Source organism: Bos indicus, chromosome 15 (genome assembly GCF_029378745.1).
Source record: "Bos indicus isolate NIAB-ARS_2022 breed Sahiwal x Tharparkar chromosome 15, NIAB-ARS_B.indTharparkar_mat_pri_1.0, whole genome shotgun sequence".
NCBI lineage: Eukaryota > Metazoa > Chordata > Mammalia > Artiodactyla > Bovidae > Bos > Bos indicus.
The window spans coordinates 79,703,740-79,723,122 of record NC_091774.1 but is presented as its reverse complement, the minus strand read 5'-3'; the positions used below and the strand labels follow the sequence as shown (position 1 = coordinate 79,723,122).

Here is a 19,383-nt window from a genome sequence, read left to right as displayed (position 1 = left end):
ACTTCCCACCACTACTCGCCCTGTCTGTCCTACAGGGGGGTCCGAGGCACCCTGGGTTGGGGCCTATCCGTCCCGTAAATTCAACACTTTCTCAACACTTTTTCTGAGGTACCTACCTTAGAATTAGCCTGTTCCGGGCGCCACTTGCCGGGGTCCAGCCCCGGTGGATCCAGGGAATTCGAAGCGGGGACGGCGTCGGCAAGGATCAGGAAACTACTGCTTAATTAAACTTTAATTAAGGATATAAAGAGTAATAGAATGAGGATAGCTCAGTGAGGAAATTCAGTGGAGAAAAGAGGCTGAAATAAGGATAGCTCAGTGAGGAAATTCAGTGGAGAAAAGAGGCTGAATAATTCAGCCAGAAGGTAAGAGAAAGAACGACATGGGGAGACCAAGTTTCGGTGAACAAGGCCCACACTTTATTTTCCAAAGTAGTTTTTATACCTTAAGTTATGCATAGAGGATAATGGGGGAAGGGGTAGAGTCATGCAGCAAGCCAGGCTTTCTTCCTGCAAACTTATCATATGCAAAAGCTTAGGTGATTTGCATCATCTTCTGGCCCGGAGGCCTGTTAACATTTTAAGACCCTTTCTTCAGAAAACTTATTTTTCTCTAAAGGTGATAAGTCAAGCGCCACCCTCCAAAAGCATTAGATAAAGTTGCATTCCTACAGAGCAAAGGTGTGGTGGGCTATAACAAGAAAAAGAATTAACTCAAGGGTCCCAGGTTACAAACATTAAAGCTACTATTTACACCAATTATATTAATCAATACACTGCCAGGGACACAGCAGGTAAGGGATATGGAAACTTAGCAGCAAACATTGGCCCAACAAGTGAAAATCCCTTCACCAGTACAATGTCTAATCAATCTTTTAACTGCTCAAAGGAATCTGTATTTAGACAGTTTAGAACATCTCATGCCTCTCACAGTTGGGAGGCTCTGAGCAATCACATGTGGCCGGAAAAACCTATTCAGGCAGGCTAGAGGATTTCCAAAGGAGTTTGTAGGTTAAACACTGTCACACTCAGGAATTATTAACTGGAGCTGTAAGCTAACTCTTTTTTCAGAGAGAGGTAATGGGGGACAGCCCCCCGTAAAGTCAGAGGTGTAGGTGAGAGCACAAAGCAGAAAGTAGGCAGACTCTGGATTTGGGGGTAGATGGGGGACTCCTGAGGCTCGATCCCGCCTTTGCGTATGCCAAGCCTCCTTCCTCATGACCTTTGTCATGGGTGGAGTTCCTCACGCTGGCTCCAGGCAGTGATAGAATTCCAGTTGAGCTATTCCAGATCCTGAAAGATGATGCTGTGGAAAGTGCTGCACTCAATATGCAATATGCACTCAATATGCAATATGCCGGCTCCCAGCAGGTTGGGGCCACAGACAAAGTGATGCACGTTATTAAAACCTAAGGTGGGGAAATACTTTACTAACTGCCTACCATGCATATACTGATCTTAACATCCTCCCAAAACAATCTTGTGTTATCCTTCTTTCAGGAAAAGAACTGTACATGTTAAAGCTGGAATGGACCTTTATGGCTTCCTGGCTTTAAAGCCACATCAACTTGAGTTCAAATCCTGGCTCTCCCACTTACTGTGGCAATGTCCTGCCATTTGAAGTCTTTATATGTATAACAAAAATGATAGAACCTCACATAACTAAGTTGATGATGATGAGTTGGCCCATAGAGCACCTTGTATACAGGATACACTAAAAAAAATGGTGTTACTCCCTCTCCCCTTCATTTATCCCTGGACTTTCTTCAGGAGGAGCATACTTGCCAAATAAAGTTAATTAAAAAAAAAACAAACAAACTCATTTTTGAAGGCCTTTTGAGAAGATTTCACAACTTACTCGGTATCTAGACTCTAATAGTGAATTCCTTCAAATTGAATATTCTAAGACTGCCTAAACCACATTTGTACTGCCCATCAATACAATGAAAAGAGTTCCACACAGCAGGGAAATTCTTACTATTCTGGAAAACCCTGTAGGTCTTCAGGTTCTGTTGTCGCAGTATTGACCTGTGAATCTTGCTGAAGATCAGAAGAAACAGTGAACCCAGAGGAATATTAGCATCAGCACACTGTTCCAGGGCTCTGGATGACTGCTCAGAGTAAGATGCAAATGCAGGGCCTCACCCCTCCTCTACACTTTGATCTTGATCCCTCAGAATGTTTCTCACCCTCATCTCTTCCTTAACAGCAGGCAGAACATGATTTTTCAGTATGGGCCACCCTGAAATGTTTTAGTCACATTATTAATCACTGAATGACTCTCATCCTGGTTAGGTAAACTAACTTTAGGGTCATTGAATGTGACAACGAAAACACATCTTTGAAAGCAGCATTTCCCAAGGGGGTCAGAGAAAGTGTACAAAGGCAGAATGAACAGTAGAGCCTCGACTGGTTCTAGAAGATACAAATCCCTTCTTTCAGCACTTAATCTAGAAAAGTGAGTTTAAAGAGTTGATATTGCAACCTTGTGAATAATCTCATTCATTATATATATACACATACAAGCCTACACATATGGACATGCTTTATGTGTCGGCTTGTATGTAGTTCTAGATGTATCTAAAGTTGCTTTAGATTTTGAAGATGGACGGTTCATTATATTCACTAAAATAATTCAGAGCTCACTCTGAGTGGAGTATGGAAAAAAACTCTCTGAACTGTTATATTTTATTGAAGAGAAGGAAGGCAGGTAGCTCTTATCCAGGTGTGTCTTAGTCGCTCAGTCATGTACAACTCTGTGCAACACCGTGGACTGTAGCCCACTAGGCTCCTCTGTCCATGGAATTCTGCAGGCAAGAATACTGGAATGGGTTGCCTTTCTCTTCTCCAGGGGATCTTCCCAACCCAGAGATCTAACCGGGGTCTCCTGCATTGCAGGCAGATTCTTTACCATCTGAGCCACCAGGGAAGCCTAGAGGTATACATATAAGAAAGAGAACTAATATGTTTGAGAATTTACTATAAACCACTCAGATTCTAATCAATTCACTTAATTTTTATAATAACTTTATAAATTGAGTAGCTATTACCGTCACTCCCGTGTTAGGGAAGAGAAAACAGGAGCATGGACTGGTCAAGAGACTTGTCCACAATTGCACAGCAAGTGTAGAACTTAGGTGTGGGAAGGCTGCTCAGGGATCCAGTTTCCTAATCAGCACTATGCAACACCACCACTCCAGGGTATTGTGTATGGATTCCACATATTCAAATTAAAACCTTGGTTATTTTTCTTCATATTAGTCATTCCTATTCTCAAAGCCATAATAGCAAGAAGTCCAGTATCTTACTCTTGGAGAAGCCCCCTTCCCCCCAAAGCAGTTTAAATCCCTGGAGAAAAAAAAAAAAAAAAGTCTAATCTCTTATTTCCAAACTTAAGCAGGACATTGGAACCAACACTGCTTCTCATAGCCACTTGGAGTTACTACATAACATGGGAATGGAGTTGGAAAAATATAGTTGGTCAGCTCTATTTTGTGCCTGTCTCTAGCCCCTACAGAGAATGCTATGGTGTTTTTTTGTTTGTTTGTTTGTTTGTTTAGAAAGAGTGCTAAGGCTCCTTCAGTGATAAACTTAACCAAGAAAGTGCCACTTTAGACAACTAAGGATTCGAGGGCTTTGCTCCCATGCTCTTTTAGACATTTGTTATCATCATCAACTTTAACTTGTCTTTCCTTGGAAATAACTTAATTCAAACACCTCTGTCCCTTGGTCCTTGACCAACAAGCAAAACGGAAACTGAGAGATGTGATTTGCATAGGCAGTCTTGGTTGCTGCATGCTCCAAACAATGTGGGCAACTCCCACACCAAGCCTGAGGTTTGACTCTAAAGATTCACCATGGCCCATAATCTCAAAGCCAACTACTGCTTCTGGGCTCAATAAAATAAACAACAATCTCTTCCAATGCTTGGGGATCAACTTTCTACCCAGGACTTGCCTAGTAAGCCATGCACTCAGTGGGTGGATCTGCAGTGTGAGGCTTTTTTTTTTTTTTAATTGTCTTTTTTTTTTTTAATTTTATTTTATTTTTAAACTTTACATAATTGTATTAGTTTTGCCAAATATCAAAATGAATCTGCCACAGAGGAATTTCAAGGGTAATTCTGATCAATGAACTTGAAGTGTCAACCTAGAGTTAGAAGTAAATGCTCTATAACACAGTCTGTGCTGATTCCTAAGGTCAGTACAGAACGAGGTAAGAAAGGGGAGATATCTGTGCATACACGTGTCATTTTTAAGCCTCTAACAGTTCTCTCTGATTCACAGGACGTCTTCAGAGCCATGCATCCGGACCCTGACATTGTGCAGTTGTACCTTAAACCACTGCTCATCGGAGAGCTTGCTCCAAAAGAGCCCAATCAGGAGAGAAACAAAAATGTGAGTGAGGTCTCGGGACTCAAGAGTATGTGGAGGGATGGGGACGAGGTACATTACAGGGCCAATTTATCATTTTCTGTGGGAAACCAGCCATCCTGCCTGGGAGGACCTGCAATAGTATAAATGAGAGGATTCCAAGTATTTCAAAGCAATGTCATCCTCCTGAGATCCTCAGCATTCTTAAACCTATGAGAATCAAAGGAATGGGATGTGTGGCCCTGTGCCAAACAGTAATTCCATGTTTCTAACCACCTACTTCTTGGCATGCAACTTGCACATAACTTTTCTTTTTCCATGACTGCTTATAATTCTCTGATGTTCCCTGTTAAACCAGTTTCCATGAGAGCAGAGACTATGTCAATTTTGCTCATCCTCTTAAGAAATTTGTATGCAGGTCAGGAAGCAACAATTAGAACTGGACATGGAACAACAGACTGGTTCCAAATAGGAAAAGGAGTTCGTCAAGGCTGTATATTGTCACCCTGCTTATTTAACTTATATGCAGAGTACATCATGAGAAATGCTGGACTGGAAGAAACACAAGCTGCAATCAAGATTGCCAGGAGAAATATCAATAACCTCAGATATGCAGATGACACCACCCTTATAGCAGAAAGTGAAGAGGAACTCAAAAGCCTCTTGATGAAAGTGAAAGTGGAGAGTGAAAAAGTTGGCTTAAAGCTCAACATTCAGAAAATGAAGATCATGGCATCTGGTCCCATCACTTCATGGGAAATAGATGGGGGAACAGTGGAAACAGTGTCAGATTTTATTTTTCTGGGCTCCAAAATCACTACAGATGGTGACTGCAGCCATGAAATTAAAAGATGCTTACTCCTTGGAAGGAAAGTTATGACCAACCTAGATAGCATATTCAAAAACAGAGGCATTACTTTGCCAACAAAGGTTCATATAGTCAAGGCTATGGTTTTTCCTGTGGTCATCTATGGATGTGAGAGTTGGACTATGAAGAAAGCTGAGCACTGAAGAATTGATGCTTTTGAACTGTGGTGTTGGAGAAGACTCTTGAGAGTCCCTTTGTACTGCAAGGAGATCCAAACAGTCCATTCTGAAGGAGATCAACCCTGGGATTTCTTTGGAAGGAATGATGCTAAAGCTGAAACTCCAGTACTTTGGCCACCTCATGTGAAGAGTTGACTCATTGGAAAAGATTCTGATGCTGGGAGGGATTGGGGGCAGGAGGAAAAGGGGACGACAGAGGATGAGATGGCTGGATGGCATCACTGACTCGATGGATGTGAGTCTGAGTGAACTCCAGGAGTTGATGATGGACAGGGCGGCCTGGCATGCTGTGATTCATGGGGTCGCAAAGAGTCGGATATGACTGAGTGACTGATCTGATCTGATCTGAGACCTCGATACCTATCAGCACAGGATTGGACCTGCAGTAGGAATTCCATAAATAGCTGTTGAGTCAGTGATGTGACTATATCCTAACTATAGTTCTTTTTACAATTGGAGAAACTACAGTTCCAAGAGAATAAACTACCTTCTGAAAAGCAAAGAACAGGAACTCTAGTTCACCTCTTTCTGGCTCCAAACCTTTCTGTATCCCCCACGAAAAGCACCACTTTTCTTTTGCCAAGACTTTGGTTGAATGAAAAACTGTCTTCAGAAGGCAGGGCCTCCATAAGATTAGACTTCACTAGAATGGTTGAGCTTAAAGGGATTTTAGCTAATATTAAGCACTGCGTTTGTGTGTGTGTGTGTGTGTGTGTGTGTGTTTTGCACTTCATGTTTTAAAACAGCTTATAATTGTACCATTCTTTTGAAATACTTCGTACAAAGTGGTGATCCAGAGATCACTGTGAGGCAGAAAGAATAAGAATTACATTTTCACTTAAAGAAATGAAGAAACAAACTCACAAGGGGATAGGAAGACTCTGAGGAGAGAGGACTGGTTACGTGCAGGCCCAAGACGAATACTTAGGCTGACTCCTGAGGCCCATGTGCATTCCTCAAGGCTGTGTGTCAGGAAGCAACGCACTGTACTGAGATGACTGGGCCACCAGGCAGACAGCCTGGACACATAGCCCGGTTCCTATGACAAGGTGTAGGAGCCGAGATGCCATTGTTCAGTCAGTGAGTCATGTCTGACTCTTTGCGACCCTGTGAACTGCAGCACGCCAGGCTTCCATGTTCCTTCACTATCTCCCAGAGTTTGCTCGAACTCATGTCCATTGAGTCCACGATGCCATCCAACCATCTCATTCTCTGTCGCCCTCTGCTCTTCCTGCCCTCAACCTGTCCAGGCACCAGAGTATTTTCCAATGAGTTTGTTCTTCCCATCAGGTGGCCAATGTATTGGAGCTTCAGCTTAATCATCAGTCATTTCAATGAATATTCAGTGTTGATTTCCTATAGGACTGACAGGTTTGATCTCCATGCTGTCCAAGGGACTCTCAAGAGTCTTCTGCAACACCACAGTTCAAAAGCAACAATTCTTTGGTGCACAACCTTATTTCTGGTCCAACTCTCACATCTATACATGACTACTGGAAAACCCATAACTTTGACGATATGGACCTTTGTTGGCAAAGTAAGGTCTCTGCTTTTTAATATGCTATCTACGATTGTCACTGCTTTTATTCCAAGGAGAAAGCATCTTTTAATTTCATGGCTGCAGTCACCAGCTGCAGTGATTTTTGGAGTCCAAGAAAATAAACTCTGTCACTGTTTCTATTATTTCACCATCTAGTTGCCATGAAGTGATTGGACTGAATGCCATGATCTTCATTTTTTGAATGTTGAGTTTGAAGCCAGCTTTTTTACCATCCTCTGTCACCTTCATCAACAGACTTGTTAGGTCCTCTTCACTTTCTGCCATTAGAGTTGTATGATCTTCTTATCTGAAGTTGTTGATATTTCTCCCAGCAATCTTGATTCCAGCTTCTGCTTTATCCAGCACAGCATTTCACATGATGTACTCTGCATATAAATTAAATAAGCAGGGTGACAATATACAGCCTTGATGTACTCGTTTCCCAGTTTTGAACCAGTCCATTGTTCCAAGTCTGGTTCGAACTGTTGCTTCTTGACCTGCATACAGGTTTCTCAGGAGGCAGGTCTAGTACTCCCATCTTGTTAAGAATTTTCCACAACTGGTTGTGATCCACAAAGGGTCAGAAGAAACAGTAAACCCAGAGGAATATTAGAGTAGTCAGTGAAGCAGTTTTTTTTTTTGTTTTGTTTTGTTTTAAAATTATCTTGCTTATTCTATGATCCAACAGATGTTGGCAATTTAATTTTTGATTCCTCTGCCTTTTGTAAATCCAACTTGTATATCTGGAAGTTCTCAGTTCATGTACTGTTGAAACCTAGTTTGAATGATTTTGAGCATTACCTTGCTAGCATGTGAAATGAGAGCAATTATATGGTACTTTGAATGTTCTTTGGCATTGCCTTTCTTTGGGATTGGAATAAAAATTGATTTTTCAACTACTGTGGCCACTGCTGAGTTTTCCAAATTTGCATATCGAGTGTAGCACTATAATAGCATTATCTTTTGGGGATTTAAAATAGCTCAGCTGGAATTCCATCACCTCCATTAGCATTAAATCACCTCCATTAGCATTGTTCATATCAATGCTTTCTAAGGCCCACTTGACTTCACACTCCAAAATGTCTGGCTCTTGGTGAGTGACCATAACATCCTGGTTATCTGGGTCATTAGAGCTTTTTTGTATAATTCTATTTATTCTTGCCACATCTTCTTAATATCTTCTTTTCTGTGAGGTCTTTACCATTTCTGTCCTTTGTTGTGCCCATCTTTGCATGAAATGTTCCCTTGACATCTCCAATTTTGTTGAAGAGATCTCTAGTTTTTTCCATTATATTGTTTTCCTCTACTTCTTGCTTTGTTCACATAAGATGCTTTCTTATCTCTACTTGCTATTCTCTGGAACTCTGCATTCAGTTGGGTATATCTTTCCTTTTCTCCTTTGCCTTTCACTTCTCTTCTTTTCTCAGCTATTGTAAGGCCTCCTCAGACATCATTTTGCCTTTTTGCATTTCTTTTCCTTGGGGATGATTTTGATCACCACCTCCAGTACAACGTTACTGTAATTTGTCATGGGAAATCATGGGACCAGATGCCATGATCTTCATTTTTTGAATGTTGGATTTTAAACCAGCTTTTTCACTCTCCTCCTTCACCTTCAGCAAGAGGCTTTTTAGGTCCTCTTCATTTTCTGCCATAGGGGTGGTGTCATCTGCATATCTGAGGTTATTGGTATTTCTCCCAGCAATCTTGACTCCAGCTTCTGCTTCATCCAGCCTGGCATTTCGCATTATACACTCTGTATAGAAGTTAAATAAGCAGGGTGACAACATGCAGCCTTGATGTACTCCTTTCCCAATTTGGAACCACTCCATTGTCCCATGTCTAGTTCTAACTGTAGCTTCTTGACCTGCATACAGGTTGCTCAGGAGGCAGGTAAGGCAGTCTGGTATTCCCACCTATTGAAGAATTTTCCACAGTTTGTTGTGATCCACATGGTCAAAGGCTTTAGCATAGTCAGTGAAGAAGAAGTAGATGTCTTTTGGAATTCCCTTGCTTTCTCTATGATCCAACAGATGTTAGCAATTTGATTGCTGGTTCCTCTGTCTTTTCTAAATTGAGCTTGAACATCTGGAAGTTCTCAGTTCATGTACTGTTGAAGCCTAGCTTGGAGAACTTTAAGCATTAATTTGTTAGCTTGTGAAATGAATGCAATTGTGCAGAAGTTTGAACACCATTTGGCATTGCCTTTCTTTGGGATTGGAATGAAAATTGATTTTTCAAATCCTGTGGCCACTCCTAAGTTTCCCAAATTTGCTGGCATATTGAGTGCAGCACTTTCACAGCATCATCTTTTAGGATTTGAAATATCTCAGCTGGAATTCTATCACCTCCACTAACTTTGTTGGTAGTGATGCTTCCTAAGGCCCACTTGACTTCACATTCCAGCATGTCTGGCTCTAGGTGAGTGATCACAACACCATCGTGGTTATCTGGGTCATTAAGATCTTTTTTGTACAGTTCTTCTGTGTATTCTTGCCACCTCTTCTTGATATTTTCTGCTTATGTTAGGTCCATATGATTTCTGTCCTTTATTGTGCCCATCTTTGTATGAAATTTTCCCTTGGTATCTCTAATTTTCATGAAGAGATCTCTAGTCTTTCCCATTCTATTGTTTTCCTCTATTTCTTTGCATTGATCACTGTGGAAGGCTTTCTTATCTCTCCTTGCTATTCTTTGGAACTCTGCATTCAGAGAGGTATATCTTTCCTTTTCTCCTTTGCCTTTCACTTCTCTTCTTTCTCAGCTATTTGTAAGGGCTCCTCAGATACCACTTAGCCATTTTGCATCTCTTTTCCTTGGGGATGATTTTGATCACCACCTCCAGTACAATGTTATGAACCTCTGTCCATAGTTCTTCAGGCACTCTGTCTATCAGATCTTATCCCTTGAATCTATTTCTCACTTCCACTGTACAACTTCAAGGGATTTACTTCAGGTCATACCTGAATTGCCTAGTGGTTTTACCTACTTTGTTCAATTTTAGTCTGAACTTTGCAATAAAGAATTCATGATCTGAACTACAATCAGCTCCTGGTCTTATTTTTGCTGCCTGTATAGAGCTTCTCCATCTTTGGCTGCAAAGAATATAATCAATCTAATTTCGGTATTGACCATCTGGTGATGTCCATGTGTAGAGTCATCTATTATGTTGTTGGAAGAGGGTGCTTGTTATGACCAGTGTGTTCTCTTGGCAAAACTCTGTTAGCCTCTGCCCAGCTTCCCTTTGTACTCCATGGCAAAGCTTGCCTGTTACTCCAGGTATGTCTTGACTTCCTACTTTTGCATTCCAATCCCCTATGATGAAAGAAAGCTAAGTGCTGAAGAATTGATGCTTTTGAACTGTGGTGTTGGAGAAGACTCTTGAGAGTCCCTTGGACTGCAAGGAGATCCAGCCAGTCAATCCTAAAGGAGATCAGTCCTGGGTGTTCATTGGAAGGACTGATGCTGAAGCTGAAAGTACAATACTTTGGCCACCTGATGCGAAGAACAGGGATTTGAAAAGTCCCTGATGCTGGGATAGATTGAAAGTGGGAGGAGAAGGGGATGATAGACAATGAGATGGTTGGATGGCATCATCGACTAAATGGACATGAGTTTGAGTAAGCTCCAGGAGTTGGTCATGGATAGGGAAGCAGCGTGCAGCAGTCCATTGGGTCTCAAAGAGTCAAACACTACTGAGTGACTGAACTGAACTGATGATGAAAGGACATCTTTTTTGGTAATAGTTCTAGAAGGTCTTGTAGGTCTTCAGAGAGCCATCCAACTTCAGCTTCTTCAGCATTAGTGGTCAGGGCACAGATTTGGATTACTCTGATATTGAATGGTTTCCCTTGGAAATGAACAGAGATCACCTTTCTTTTTTGATTTTGCACCCAAGTACTGTATTTTGGACTCTTTTGTTGACTAGCACACTTGTGTGATCTATTAAAGTTATCTATGGCCACCAGAATTCTGATGTTCATGGGCCTTTCAAGATGAGCCCATCCAGACTTTTCCCAGGCATTGGATCATTTAAAAGTATCAGTGAATTTTGAAATGAATTTTCTTCCTTCTAGGATTATGTTCATATCTCTTTTTTATTATTATTTCAAATTTTTCTTCTCTTTTACATCTGAACAATCCAGTTTTCATTCTTTTATACCCTGGTCACTTTCTCAAGAGTCTGAGTTTCAAACCCATTATAGCCATTAAGCTAAGGAGATATTTCTTCCCAGGCCTTTCACTGACTCTTGAGTATGATGTGCAAGTTTGTAAATCAGTGCTAGCACTTGACCTACATACATAAGCACAGTACATGTACACAGAATCAGGACTCCTCCAGCCAATGAAAAGTGAAAATGAAGCTGCTCAGTCATGTCCGACTCTTTGTGACCCCATGGATGCAGCCCACTAGGCTCCTCTTTCTATGGGATTCTCCAGGCAAGAATACTGGGGTGGGTTGCCATTTCCTCCTCCAGGGGATCTTCCTGACCCAGGGATGGAACCTCGGTCTCCCACGTTGCAGGGAGACGCTTTACCCTATGAGCAACCAGGGAAGACACACTCACTAATACCACAGGAGACCCTGTCTCATTCCTGTAGAGCTCCTGAGCATCTCACAGGAAATGCATCCTTTCAGCTAACCTAAGTGAACTCTATCTTTCATAAAGGAGTCTTTTGCACACACTAAAAACTGGCATATTGATATGCCAGTCATAAAGCCACTGCCTGGGCTTAGGATACCTACTTACCTTAGCAGCCGTGAGAAGAAAATAAATGAATATTGTGATAAGCCAGCCACTTATCTGTGTTATCAGCTGATAACATAGAAAGTAACACAGATCCATGTAGATAGCAAAGTTGCCCAAAGTATAATCAGAGATCAAACAACACATTAATTTAAAAAGGCAACTATTATTAATAGATACACACTTCTACATATAAAACAGACAAACAACAAGGACCTACTGTTTGGCAGGGATCTATATTCAGTATCTCATAATGATCTACAATGGAATAGAATCTGAAGAAACAAATTTTTTGTTCTGATAAGTAGAAAATTAATTTTGGGGGTTTCCCCTGGCAGCCCAGTTGTTAAGACTTCTCTTTTCAATGCAGGGGGTGCAGGTTTGATTCCTCATCAGGGAGCCAAGATCTCACATGCTTCACAGCCAAAAATAAAATAAAATCAAAACAATATTGTCACAAAATCAATAAAGATTTCAAAAGAAATGATCTGCATCAAAAAAATTTAATTAATCACTTTTAAAAAGAGAATTGTTAGAGATATGTATCTCTTCATTGAACCCCCCACTCCCCAAAAAAGAAGTAAATTATAAGTCCCATAACAATTTGAGGACAGTTTACAAATCACTACTCATCTGTCTCTTCTCCAGAAAAAAATTTTTTCATAACTTGTTTTAAGCATTTTGCTTTTATGTTAATTTTTTAAGGTTTGGGGTTTTGTTTAAATTATGCCTAATTATACTTATTAAATAAATAAATATCTATTCATAAAATTAAGGTATCATAGATTAAATTATTAAATTATTAAAATAGATTAATAATTATGTTGATCTGTACTCCCTCTCCACTGAAGGAACTAATTCTTTTCTTGCATGCTTATCTCACAGTCCCAGTTGGTAGAAGATTTCCAAGAACTGAGGAGGACATCAGAGACCTTGAATATGTTCAATGCCAACCTGGGGTTCTTCTTCCTTCACCTCGCCCAGGTCTTGATTTTGGAGGCCCTGGCTTGGGTAATAGTGTGGCATTTTGGCAGTGGCTGGCTTATCACAATACTCATTTCTTTTCTTCTTACGGTTGCTCAGGTAAGTAGGTATCCCAAGCCCAGGCAGTGGCTCTATGGGAAGCCTCAGAATTTTTTCTTCTCTCTTTACACTGGTGCCAGTAGCTGCCTGGCACTTCCTGGCAAGCTAGTCATCAGTGTCTGACACCAATAAGTTTTCAAAACCTACAGGGCCCCAGTTCTCTTATCTGTAACATGGGGTAACAATTTTTTATGGAAATATTCTGAGGAGAACTAAACAAGTTACTCTGTAGAGTACCTAGCACAGAAACTGGCACGTGGTAAATATCCTTGACAGTTGCTGCTCTTTGCCCGACATTATCCACACAATGTCAGTAACTGAAGTTCCGTTCTAGGCCATGCAACCTTCACCTTTGTCTTTCATTCATTAACCAACCAACATTTTTAATGGCTGTTCAATGATTTTATTAAGACTATAGGCACATACGTGAACTTATTTTGTTTTCTGTTTAATCGCTCAGTTGTTTCCAACCTTTTTTGACCCCATAGACTGTAACTGGCTCCTCTGTCCATAGATTTCCTCAGGCAAGAATACAGGAGTAGGTTGTCATTCCCTTTACCAGGGAATCTTCCTGACCCAGGGATCAAATCCGAGTCTCCCACATTGCAGGCAGATTCTTTACCATCTTAGCCACCATGAAGAAAGGAAGCCCCACATTAATTTATACCTATATGTGTGTGTGTGTGTATATATATGTATATATATATCACTATTTATACATCATTTTCATAATAAAAGATTCTACTAAAGATGTTATCTATCTGTATTTTTAAAAAAATTCCCTGAGACCCTACCGAAAAGCCTCATTTCACCAATACTTATCAATACATCAGTCTATGAAGAGAGTCTATTTATTATTACATGATAATAGGATCATGTATTCTGCCAGAAATGGCAATCAGCAACTGGCATGTAGCAGGGCAATTGATAAATCCTTTGAATGAAGTGCAGATCTCTGAAGATGGCCTTCTATGACCACAGCACTGTATTGTGGACACAAAGGGAAACGCACCTGACCCTGCCCTTGGGAAACAGTCATCCAGGGGAGGAGCTGGTCATTTAAATATCTCGACAGGATACAAGGCAAAAGGAAAAGAAACAAGCATGTGCTCTGGGAGCAGAAAGAGGCATTTAATTCTAATTGAGGCAAATGGGAATGATTTCATGGAGAATTAACATCAGTGTTAATTACAAAATTTTATATGCTTATTTTTTTCTTGAAAAGTCAACTTGCTTTATTCTTTGAAAAGCAACTTTTAGAATCAAGAAAGGAAACAAATATTTGTTTGACTGCTTAGCATTATCAGGAATTTTACTTGTATTTTGGCTGCATGACAGCTGAATGAGCAAGGTTTATTATAATCCCTGCTTCTCAGACAAAGAACTGAGTTCAGAGCTACCAACTAGCTTGCCAAGAGTTGTATAACTTGTAAAGTGGTGAAGGACAGTTTAGAGCCCAAGTTAGCCTGACTCCAAAGGCATCTTCTTTCCATTCCACATTGGAAGATTCTGACAGTGGAGAGAAGAGCATTCTAGACTGAGAGAACCACCTGTAAAAAGGCACAGAGATGGAAAAGAATTCAGCAAGTGTGACAGATACACACTTGGCTTGAGGTCAGACAAGATCTCCCACTTTTCTCATGGGTTCCTGAACCTACCAGCGGGCTCACTTACTACTTTCTTCTTACCATGTCAACTTCTCTGACAGTAACCCTGTCTCTTCTAGGCTCAGGGTTTATTTCTGCAACACGACATGGGACACCTTTCCATATTTAAGAAGTCCAAGTGGAACCGCCTGATGCAAGTATTTGTGATTGGTCATCTCAAGGTACAGAATGTTCCAGGAGTATGATGGGATTCTGAAAGTCATTTCACTAAGCAGTGGTTTCTACATACACTTATCAGCAAAAAATATTACTACACACCCCACAAGTAAATGTACATATACTAACAATGTAGTGACTATACATATTAAATAAATATATATATATATATTTATATATATCAGTTCAGGTCAGTTCAGTCGCTCATTTGTGTCCGACTCTTTGCAGCCCCATGAATCGCAGCATGCCAGGCCACCCTGTCCATCACCAACTCCCGGAGTTCACTCAGACTCACGCCCATCGAGTCAGTGATGCCATCCAGCCATCTCATCCTCTGTCGTCCCCTTCTCCTCCTGCCCCCAATCCCTCCCAGCATCAGAGTCTTTTCCAATGAGTCAACTCTTCACATCAGGTGGCCAAAGTACTGGAGTTTCAGCTTTAACATCATTCCTTCCAACGAAATCCCAGGGCTAATCTCCAGAATGGACTGGTTGGATCTCCTTGCAGTCCAAGGGACTCTCAAGAGTCTTCTCCAACACCACAGTTCAAAAGCATCAATTCTTTGGTGTTCAGCCTTCTTCACAGTCCAACTCTCACATCCATACATGACCACAAGAAAAACCATAGCCTTGACTAGACAGACCATTGTTGGCAAAGTAATGTCTCTGCTTTTGAATATGCTATCTAGGTTGGTCATAACTTTCGTCCCAAGGAGTAAGCATCTTTTAATTTCATGGCTGCAGTCACCATCTGCAGTGATTTTGGAGCCAAAAAAAATAAAGTCTGACACTGTTTCCACTGTTTCCCCATCTATTTTCCATCAAGTGATGGGACCGGATGCCATGATGTTAGTTTTCTGAATGTTGAGCTTTAAGCCAACTTTTTCACTCTCCACTTTCACCTTCATTAATAGGCCTTTTAGTTCCTCTTTATTTTCTGCCATAAAGGTGGTGTCATCTGCGTATCTGAGATTATTGATATTTCTCCTGGCAATCTTGATTCCAGTTTGTGTTTCTTCCAGTCCAGCGTTTCTCATGATGTACTCTGCATATAAGTTAAATAAGCAGGGTGACAATATACAGCCTTGACGGACTCCTTTTCCTATTTGGAACCTGTCTGTTGTTCCATGTCCAGTTCTAACTGTTGCTTCCTGACCTGCATACAGATTTCTCAAGAAGCAGGTCAGGTGGTCTGGTATTCACATCTCTTTCAGAATTTTCCACAGTTTATTGTGATCCACACAGTCAAAGGCTTTGGCATAGTCAATAAAGCAGAAATAGATATTTATACACACACACATAACATTATAACATATATGCTAAAACTAGAATTTTAAATGTTTAGGAGAAAAGGTTTATTTTTATTAAAAAATTCTGTTTCTTTCTTAGCCAATTATCTATTTGGCCCAATCCCTGGTACACCATTGGAGAAGGCAATGGCACAGCACTCCAGTACCCTTGCCTGGAAAATCCCATGGACAGAGGAGCCTAGTAGGCTACAGTCCATGGGGTTGCTAAGAGTAGGACATGACTGAGTGACTTCACTTTCACTTTTCACTTTTATGCATTGGAGAAGGACATGGCAACCCACTCCAGTGTTCTTGCCTGGAGAATCCCAGGGATGGGGGAGCCTGCTGTCTATGAGGTTGCACAGAGTCGGACACAACTGAAGCGACTTAGCAGCAGCTGGTACACCATTAAAGAACCACCTCTCAGGAGACATACCCTATAAAGTCATGAGTACGGATATTCTTAGAAGGGGTCTGGACATTCACTTCTGGGAGGCTAGGGGAATCCAGCAAACTATTTAATCCTGGGAGGACTATGTATAAATAAAAGAAAAGATGCAAAACAGATAAAAGTTTAACAAAAGAGAGAACCAAGGGAAGTTAGATTGCTCTGTTTAAGAGCTGAGGGTTGCAAAACCCAGACTGCTGGAAAAAGCGGGGGCAATTGGGCTTATCTCCCTCAGATATGCTCCAGGAGGACGGGCACATTATCCTATGCACCCCTGAAATGCAGTGCCTAACAGAATGCCTAACACACAGTAGGCCTTCCACAAGCATTTGTAGAATGTATGAAGGAATGGATGGATGGATGGAATGATGGATGGATAGATGGACAGATGCTAGATAATAGTACAAGGGTTGATGAAAGTGGATTTTAGCCCTGGCTCTGATAACGCTCACTGTGCAACCCTGAACAAGTCAGATTCTATCTCTGGCTCTCACTGTTCTCATCTCTAAAACTAGGACTTCAACTGGATATCAGCCTTTCTATGATGTTCTAGGATTTGGTGAGAAACCAAATGACAGAATGATCTCTGTTCGTTTCCAAGGCAAACCATTCAGTATCACAGTAATCCAAGTCTAGCTAACTTTGCTAGCCTTTGCCCTGCTTCATTTTGTACTCCATTTCATTATTCTTGCCTTGATAACCCCATGAACAGTATGGAATGGCAAAAAGATACGGCATTGAAAGATGAAGTCCCAGGTCGGTAGGTACCTAATATGCTACTTGAGAAAAGTGGGGAAATAACTCCAGCAAGAATGAAGAGACAGAGCCAAAGTGAAAACGATGCTGAGCTATGGATGTGACTGGTGGTGGAAGTGAAGTCCAGCGCTGTAAAGAGCGATATTGCATAGGAACCTGGAATGTTAGGCCCATGAATCAAGGTGATTTGAAAGTGATCAAACCAGAGATGACAAGAGTGAACATAGACATTTTAGGAATCAGTGAACTAAAATGGACCAGAATGGGCAACTGTAATTCAGATGACCATTGTATCTATGACTGTGGGCAGGAATCCCTTAGAAGAAATGGAGTAGCCATCATAGTCAGCAAAAGAGTCCAAAATGCAGTACTTGGATGCAGTCTCAAAAATTAAAGAATGATCTCTGTTCATTTCCAAGGCAAAACATTCAATATCACAGTAATCAAAGTCTATGCCCCAAACACTAATGCCGAAGAAGCTGAAGTTGAATGGTTCTATGAAGACCTACAAGATCTTCTAGAACCAACACCAAAAAAAAGATATCCTTTTCATTATAGGGGACTGGAATGCAAAAGTAGGAAGTCAAGAGATACTTGGAGTAATAGGCAAGTTTTGCCTTGGTGTACAGAATGAAGCAAGGCAAAGGCCAACAGAATTTTGCCAAGAGAACACACTGGTCACAGCAAACACCCTCTTCCAACTTTATTACTCCTGTATATATTCCAAATATTTTCATTTTAACGTGAAAGAAATATAAAAATTATTAACATACGTTACATTTCTTTTTTCATTCTGAGGCTTTGAATCTAGTATGTATTAGATCCTTACACAGCCCACCTCAATTTGACTGGTCACATATTAAGTGCTCAGTGGCCACACATAGATAAGGGCTACTCTATTGAGCACTGCAGATTTAAAATACACATTAATCAATTTTTGAGAAATGTCAAATATGCAATAAAAACTATGACTATTGCTTACTCTTCTATAAATGATTAACATAATAGGGGAAGAGAAGAGAAATTGAATATCTCAATATGCCAGCATTCTACACACAGCATCTCATGTCTCCTCAAACAACTCATGCAGGTAAATGTCATTATATTATACTATATTTACTGAAGATGAAATTGAACACCAAAGGGTAGATAATTTTCCCAAACCACACAGAAGCATTTATACATCTAATGGATGCAACTAAGTTGATGAGCTTCCAAATCCTTTTCTCTGTTAAAACCTTCAGATTTTCACTGAAAGAGAGAAAATTCTAAAGAAATTAATCAGAGATGACATGAGCTTGGCATCAACTAAAATACTTTTATTCTCATTTATATTTAATGAGATCATTGAAGCTTGAACATGTGATGATCAGAGGCAAGCCCCCATAGGAGATGACTTCAGATCCACGACTCTTTAAAATATTCATTGAAGAAGGAACCCTGGTGCCATTTCCCCCCCAGAACTAATTAGTTTTAGAGCTGAAGTTTCTTTATTTATAAAATAAGAAGTGTACTATCTGCTCTACCTGTTTCATATTTCTTTTTAAAATGAGGACAATAAAAAGAAAGATGGAAAAACATTTCATTTCAATGGTTTTTATTCTTCTTCATTATCAGGAGTTGTTTTAGCCTGGAGTTTATATTTCTGGATAAGGTAATTATTTGCTGGTAGGCTTTTAGAGCCTCTAGCCAATGAATCATTCTGTGACCCAGGAATGGGGGGCTGCATGTTCCAGGAATCTATATCCTAATCCATCTCTTAATTTGGAGATGTAGGCAGAAAACTCTGATTGTTACTATTCAAACGCTGCTGCTGCTGCTGCTAAGTCCTTCAGTCGTGTCCAACTCTGTGCGACCCCATAGACGGCAGCCCACCAGGCTCCCCCGTGCCTGAGATTCTCCAGGCAAGAACACTGGAGTGAGTTGCCATTTCCTTCTCCAATGCATGAGAGTGAAAAGTGAAAGTGAAGTCGCTCAGTCGTGTCCGACTCTTAGCGACCCCATGGACTGCAGCCCACCAGGCTCCTCCATCCATTGGGTTTTCCAGGCAAGAGCACTGGTGTGGGTTGCCATTGCCCTCTCCAATTCAAGTGCTAGTCATGTCCAACTCATTGCGACCCCATGAACACAGCACACCAGGCTTCCCTGTCCTTCATCAGTTCATAAAGTTTACTCAGACTCATGTCCATTGAATCAGTGATACCATCCAACCATCTCATCCTCTGTCATCCCCTTTCCCTCCTGCCCTCCATCTTTCCCAGCATCAGGGTCTTTTCCA

General features: G+C 40.9%; 1 protein-coding gene and 1 pseudogene across 2 annotated transcripts in view; one reads left to right on the top strand and one right to left on the bottom strand.

Moving 5' to 3' along the window:
• The window catches only part of LOC139187197 (olfactory receptor 5M9-like), a 203,973-nt pseudogene that overhangs the window by 139,379 nt on the left and 45,211 nt on the right, over positions 1 to 19,383 (bottom strand).
• The window catches only part of LOC139187393 (fatty acid desaturase 2-like protein FADS2B), a 53,140-nt gene that overhangs the window by 17,628 nt on the left and 16,129 nt on the right, over positions 1 to 19,383 (top strand). Inside the window, exons 2-4 of one of the 2 annotated variants that reach the window (XM_070804268.1) lie at positions 4,286 to 4,396; positions 12,593 to 12,790; positions 14,517 to 14,618. In XM_070804268.1, the coding sequence (XP_070660369.1) occupies positions 4,286 to 4,396; positions 12,593 to 12,790; positions 14,517 to 14,618 (411 nt within the window). The remainder of the gene's footprint in view (positions 1 to 4,285; positions 4,397 to 12,592; positions 12,791 to 14,516; positions 14,619 to 19,383) is intronic. The other variant, XM_070804269.1, reaches the window with a different exon arrangement.